The sequence below is a fragment of the Carcharodon carcharias genome, chromosome 22 (genome assembly GCF_017639515.1).
Source record: "Carcharodon carcharias isolate sCarCar2 chromosome 22, sCarCar2.pri, whole genome shotgun sequence".
Classification (NCBI taxonomy): Eukaryota; Metazoa; Chordata; class Chondrichthyes; order Lamniformes; family Lamnidae; genus Carcharodon; species Carcharodon carcharias.
In genome coordinates, this window is record NC_054488.1 from 64,684,812 (window position 1) to 64,692,101 (window position 7,290).

Consider the following 7,290-nt stretch of genomic DNA (forward strand, 5'->3'; position numbering starts at 1 on the left):
GTGCAGTGATTCTGTCACCAGAGGCATTTTGTTCATTCGAGAATGTAATGGGCATCTTCGCCCAACACCAAGACTGCCTGCTTCCCTCTCCATAACACCTCCCATCTCCACACATAACTCAGCTCTTCTACTGCTTGAAACCCTCATCAATGTGTTTGTTACTTCAAGATTTGTCTATTCCAATGCTTTCCTGGCCAATCTTCCATCTTCCACCATCTGTAATGTCAACACATCCAAAATTCTGCAGGACAGTGCAGAGGGAGCTTTACTCTGTATCTGACCCCGTGCTGTACCTGTCCTGGGAATGTTTGATGGGGACAGTGCAGAGGGAGCTTTACTCTGTATCTATCCCCGTACTGTACCTGTCCTGGGAGTGTTTGATGGGGACAGTGTAGAGGGAGATTTACCCTGTATCTAACCCCGTACTGTACCTGTCCTGGGAATGTTTGATGGGGACAGTGCAGAGGGAGCTTTACTCTGTATCTATCCCCGTACTGTACCTGTCCTGGGAGTGTTTGATGGGGACAGTGTAGAGGGAGATTTACTCTGTATTTAATCCCGTTCTGTACCTGTCCTGGGAGTGTTTGATGGGGACAGTGTAGAGGGAGCTTTACTCTGTATCTAACCCCATGCTGTACCTGTCCTGGGAGTGTGTATTCTTTGGTAATGCAGCCGTTAACACTCCTGGGTTCATGTGTGAGAACGCTTGTTGAAGCCATATCCAACATAAATCAACAACTTCAGGACAAGATCAGCTCTGGTGAGTATTTGCTGAATAAAGAGACAAGTTGAAGCTTTTCGCTCTGTGACTAGCAGGACACCAGTATAAAGGCAGAGCAACAATTTATACTGCTCGTGAAGAGCGTGCTGATTGGTTGGCAAGTGGACTCTGATTGGCAGAGGTGTTACAATGGAGAATGCACCAATGATGGTGACTGACAATTAACTGCCAAGCATTGTTGAAAACTTAAGCTAGCCAGCTTGACCTTGATTAGTCAAGGCATTGCCCTGAGGAATGAATCAGTCAATAGCTGTCACTTATTTTATTCACCAATGTCCCACTTAAGGAAGCCATAGATATTTGCGCTGCAGCACTATATCACGGTGATCTAGACCCACCACCATTGTGTGAATCAGTATTCATTGAGCTTATGAACTCGACAACTTGCACAGTTGAGTTCATTTTAATGACACTATGTTTGCCCAAAGAGATGGTGTTGCCATGAGGTCCCCTCTAGGCCCAGTTCTCACAAACATCTTTGCTGGATTCCATGAGAAACGTGTCTTTGATGAAATGACACCTAACCTCCTATCCCCTCATATTTCCGATATGTGGATGAGACGGTTGTTATATTTTAATCCACAGCTGCATGTAATAATTTCCGTACATGTCTGAATGGGCTCCATCCTGTGCTCAAATTCACCTTTGAAATGGAGCAGTCAAATTAACTCCCCTTTCTTGACTTACCAGTTGAGAAATATGTCAGGGGGTTCTCTACCATGGTCTACTACAAACCTACCTTCATTGGTCAGTATATGCTTCAGGATTCTTACGGTTCCACACGCTATAAATGATCAGTCTTATCGGTAACCTTGTAAATAGGGCCTGAGCCATTTGCTCACCATTCAAGCTTGATGCTGAAATAGGGACACCAAAGACATCCTGCAGGATAATGGCTACCCTGATCAGATCGTTTCACACTGTATATCACACAAACTCATGAACAGGCCTAAGGCCGTCCCTATCAGCCCTGAAAAGTGCCCAGTCTACCTCAGATTTCCCTGGCAAGGTAACCAAAAATATGAGCAACAGGTGAAGCTAGCTGTTTCACGCTGCTATTACGCAGTAGCAACACGAGTGATATTCGCCACTACCAGGATGCTGTGCTGTCAAACCAAAAAGATGTCCTGTCTTATCACACAAATGAGTAAGGTGGTATATAAATATCAGTGCCAGTGTGATGCTAGGTATGTAGGCCGTACGTCTGGCGGTCCTAAAGACTAGCGGATCCTATCAAACAGCATGTCCCAGTCGCTGATCGCAATGGACAGGGTACAGACCTGACCCAACCAGCAAAGCTCAAGACAGTGTCCAACGTTAGACATGATTCTGTGATTGGACAACATTTGCTAAACAATCCTCAATGTGCTAAGAATTCCGCTGACAACCAGTTTAAGCTGGTCAGTTGGGCTCACAGGGCGGTGTATATGTACTGGAAGCTGCATCTGTAAATACACAGAGCCCTGTTCTTTACAGACAGAAAGAACATGTACACAAATTGCACCTGTTTCAGCTAAACAAAATAAGTGACAGCCATTCACTGACTCATTCCTCAAGGCAATGCCTTGACCAATCAGGGTCAAGCTAGCTAGTTTAAATTTCAAACAATTCTTGGCAGTTAACTGTCAGTCACCATCACTGGTACATTCTCCATAGCAATGCCTCTACTAATAAGAGTCCACTTGCCAACCAATCACCACTCTCTTCATGTACAGTATAAATTGTTGTTTTCCCCTTATATTGGTATTCTTGTGAAGTGTCCTGATGAGTGCTAGATGAAAAGCTTCAACATCTCTTTTTTTCAGCATTACTCACATTCTGCACTACCAAACGACTATTTGTATACTTGGGTATGGTTGAAGTGAAGAAATACACAGCTTGTTGAAATCAGTGAGCGAGGGCGGAGATTCAGGGAGCGAGGGCAGAGATTCGGGGAGCGAGGGCGGAGATTCGGGGAGCGAGGGCGGAGATTCGGGGAGCGAGGGCGGAGATTCGGGGAGCGAGGGCGGAGATTCAGGGAACGAGGGCGGAGATTCAGAGAGGGAGGGCGGAGATTCAGAGAGGGAGGGCGGAGATTCAGAGAGGGAGGGAGGAAATTCAGAGAGCGAGGGCGGAGATTCAGAGAGGGAGGGCGGAGATTCAGAGAGGGAGGGAGGAGATTCAGAGAGGGAGGGCGGAGATTCAGAGAGGGAGGGAGGAGATTCAGAGAGGGAGGGAGGAGATTCAGAGAGCGGGGGCGGAGATTCCAGGAGCGAGGGCGGAGATTCCGGGAGCGAGGGCGGAGATTCGGGGAGCGAGGGCGGAGATTCGGGGAGCGGGGGCGGAGATTCGGGGAGCGGGGGCGGAGATTCGGGGAGCGGGGGCGGAGATTCGGGGAGCGGGGGCGGAGATTCAGGGAGCGAGGGCGGAGATTCGGGAAGGGAGGAGTTAATTTCACATTCACAATCATTCTCTTTTGTTGTGAATTTAGAGGCCGGGAACTGCTTCGATCATCGGGGAACAAGCTATGGCTCCTGGTGGCAAAATCCAATTCACAGATGGCAATGAGAGTGTCAACATCGAGCTGCTAGCCTGAGCAGGAGCAGAGATGGTAAAAGTTAAAGCCAGTGATAGGGTCAGCGTGGATCCTGTAACTTCACAGTGATGTTTATGAGATCTCTTTATATAAATACATATTTCTATTATTTAAGTCCAACTATGCTATTTAATTGGGGGAGTAGCCTTCAGCGGCTGGTCCCATGTCACTGTGTTTGTGTGTTGCTGCCATGACAGCGCCTGTTCCCTCTCTGTGACTGTCCTGCCAGTCCTGAAGTCAGTGACTGGGCAGGGAGTGGGTGAGGGGTTGTTTCCCGGGATTCCCGATCAGGAGAGCAGGAGTTATCCTGCAGCACTGTACCCGCCAGGTTTCATACCAATACCCATGTCAGAAAGTCCGTGAAAGAGAGGCGGAGAAACTCCCCCCACTCCCCCGCCGTCTCCACATCCCCTCCCCTGTCCATCCACACCCCCCACACCCCTGTCCATCCACACCCTCCCACTCCCCCCCGTCCATCCACACCCTCCCACTCCCCCCCGTCCATCCACACCCCCCACCCCTGTCCATCCACACCCCCCACCCCTGTCCATCCACACCCCACACCCCTGTCCATCCACACCCCACACCCCTGTCCATCCACACCCTCCCACTCCCCCCCGTCCATCCACACCCTCCCACTCCCCCCCGTCCATCCACACCCCCCACACCCCTGTCCATCCACACCCCCCACTCCCCTGTCCATCCACACCCCCCACCCCCCCCCGTCCATCCACACCCCCCACCCCTGTCCATCCACACCCCCCACCCCCCCGTCCATCCACACCCCCCACCCCTGTCCATCCACACCCCCCACCCCTGTCCATCCACACCCTCCCACTCCCCCCCGTCCATCCACACCCCCCACCCCTGTCCATCCACACCCCCCACCCCTGGCCATCCACCCCCCCCACCCCCCCCCGTCCATCCACACCCCCCACTCCCCCCCGTCCATCCACACCCCCCACACCCCTGTCCATCCACACCCCCCACTCCCCTGTCCATCCACACCCCCCACCCCTGTCCATCCACACCCCCCCACTCCCCTGTCCATCCACACCCCCCACTCCCCTGTCCATCCACACCCCCCACTCCCCTGTCCATCCACACCCCCACACCCCTGTCCATCCACACCCCCCACACCCCTGTCCATCCACACCCCCCACACCCCCGTCCATCCACACCCCCCACACCCCTGTCCATCCACACCCCCCACACCCCTGTCCATCCACACCCCCCCACTCCCCTGTCCATCCACACCCCCCACCCCTGTCCATCCACACCCTCCACACCCCTGTCCATCCACACCCCCCCACACCCCTGTCCATCCACACCCCCCACTCCCCTGTCCATCCACACCCCCCACTCCCCTGTCCATCCACACCCCCCACCCCTGTCCATCCACACCCCCCACCCCTGTCCATCCACACCCTCCACACCCCTGTCCATCCACACCCCCCCACACCCCTGTCCATCCACACCCCCCACTCCCCTGTCCATCCACACCCCCCACTCCCCTGTCCATCCACACCCCCCACTCCCCTGTCCATCCACACCCCCCACTCCCCTGTCCCTCCACACCCCCCACTCCCCTGTCCCTCCACCCCTGTCCATCCACACCCCCCACTCCCCTGTCCATCCACACCCCCCACTCCCCTGTCCATCCACACCCCCCACCCCTGTCCATCCACACCCCCCACTCCCCTGTCCATCCACACCCCCCACCCCTGTCCATCCACACCCCCCACTCCCCTGTCCATCCACACCCCCCACTCCCCTGTCCATCCACACCCCCCACACCCCTGTCCATCCACACCCCCCACCCCTGTCCATCCACACCCCCCACACCCCTGTCCATCCACACCCCCCTCCCCTGTCCATCCACACCCCCCACTCCCCTGTCCATCCACACCCCCCACTCCCCTGTCCATCCACACCCCCCACACCCCCCATTCATCCACACCCCCCACCCCTGTCCATCCACACCCCCCCACACCCCTGTCCATCCACACCCCCCACCCCTGTCCATCCACACCCTCCACACCCCTGTCCATCCACACCCCCCACCCCTGTCCATCCACACCCCCCCACTCCCCTGTCCATCCACACCCCCCCACACCCCTGTCCATCCACACCCCCCACCCCCGTCCATCCACACCCCCCACTCCCCTGTCCATCCACACCCTCCACCCCTGTCCATCCACACCCCCCCACACCCCTGTCCATCCACACCCCCCACCCCTGTCCATCCACACCCCCCCACACCCCCGTCCATCCACACCCTCCCACTCCCTCCCGTCCATCCACACCTCCCACCCCTGTCCATCCACACCCTCCACACCCCTGTCCATCCACACCCCCCACCCCCGTCCATCCACACCCCCACACCCCTGTCCATCCACACCCCCCCACACCCCTGTCCATCCACACCCCCCACACCCCTGTCCATCCACACCCCCCACCCCTGTCCATCCACACCCCCCACCCCCGTCCATCCACACCCCCCACACCCCTGTCCATCCACACCCCCCACACCCCTGTCCATCCACACCCCCCACCCCTGTCCATCCACACCCCCCACCCCCGTCCATCCACACCCCCCACTCCCCTGTCCATCCACACCCCCCACTCCCCTGTCCATCCACACCCCCTCCCCCCAATGCCACAACCTTCGCACCCCCAACACCATTCTTCCCACTGGCTCCCATTACCCCCTCCGCGAACACCCTTCCCTCCCTGGTTCCTGTTACCCCTCCCCCCCCACCCAGCTCCTGTTAACCGCTCCCCCCCCACCATCGGCTCCTGTTAGCCCTCCCCCCGCCGGCTCCTGTTACCCCTCCCCCCGCCGGCTCCTGTTACCCCTCCCCCCGCCGGCTCCTGTTACCCCTCGCCCCGCCGGCTCCTGTTACCCCTCCCCCCGCCGGCTCCTGTTACCCCTCCCCCCGCCGGCTCCTGTTACCCCCTCCCCCCGCCGGCTCCTGTTACCCCTCCCCCCGCCGGCTCCTGTTACCCCTCCCCCCGCCGGCTCCTGTTACCCCTCGCCCCGCCGGCTCCTGTTACCCCTCCCCCCGCCGGCTCCTGTTACCCCTCCCCCCGCCGGCTCCTGTTACCCCTCCCCCCGCCGGCTCCTGTTACCCCTCCCCCCGCCGGCTCCTGTTACCCCTCCCCCCGCCGGCTCCTGTTACCCCTCCCCCCGCCGGCTCCTGTTACCCCTCGCCCCGCCGGCTCCTGTTACCCCTCCCCCCGCCGGCTCCTGTTACCCCTCCCCCCGCCGGCTCCTGTTACCCCTCCCCCCGCCGGCTCCTGTTACCCCTCCCCCCGCCGGCTCCTGTTACCCCTCGCCCCGCCGGCTCCTGTTACCCCTCCCCCCGCCGGCTCCTGTTACCCCTCCCCCCGCCGGCTCCTGTTACCCCTCCCCCCGCCGGCTCCTGTTACCCCTTGCCCCGCCGGCTCCTGTTACCCCTTGCCCCGCCGGCTCCTGTTACCCCTTGCCCCGCCGGCTCCTGTTACCCCTCCCCCCGCCGGCTCCTGTTACCCCTCCCCCCGCCGGCTCCTGTTACCCCTCCCCATTGACTTCCGTTACCCATTTCTCCCGCTGCTGGCTCCCATTCTCCACCCCCAGCTGCCCCTCTCCTGAGGGATGGGAGGAGGAGAGTTGGTGAATGTTGAAAGCGGAGCAGCTCTGAGCCGGTGTGACTGAGAGGTTGTTGGGAACCTGTCACAGTCTGTGCCTCCCGACTTGTTTTTAAAGTTGACGTTTATTTTAGTTCAAACATTTGCTACTGACTGTCAGTGTTATTGTTGATGTTTAACATGGACACAGAACTCGGACAATCCCCAGTCTCTGTCCTTCACAAATCTAATAAAATGTTATTGTCACATTACTGTGTCTGAGACTTAATCCCCACAAGACCCTGTATATAGACAGCATTGGCAT

At 57.8% G+C, this 7,290-nt stretch overlaps 1 protein-coding gene across 4 annotated transcripts in view; it reads left to right on the forward strand.

The window, feature by feature from the left end:
- The window catches only part of si:ch73-281f12.4 (RA_Radil_like and Myo5p-like_CBD_Rasip1 domain-containing protein), a 232,678-nt gene extending 228,872 nt beyond the window's left edge, over positions 1-3,806 (forward strand). For all 4 annotated transcript variants that reach the window (XM_041216956.1, XM_041216958.1, XM_041216959.1 and 1 more), the window contains exon 16: positions 3,252-3,806. In XM_041216956.1, the coding sequence (XP_041072890.1) occupies positions 3,252-3,351 (100 nt within the window). In that variant the 3' untranslated portion in view covers positions 3,352-3,806. The remainder of the gene's footprint in view (positions 1-3,251) is intronic.
- The last annotated feature ends 3,484 nt before the right edge of the window (positions 3,807-7,290 follow it).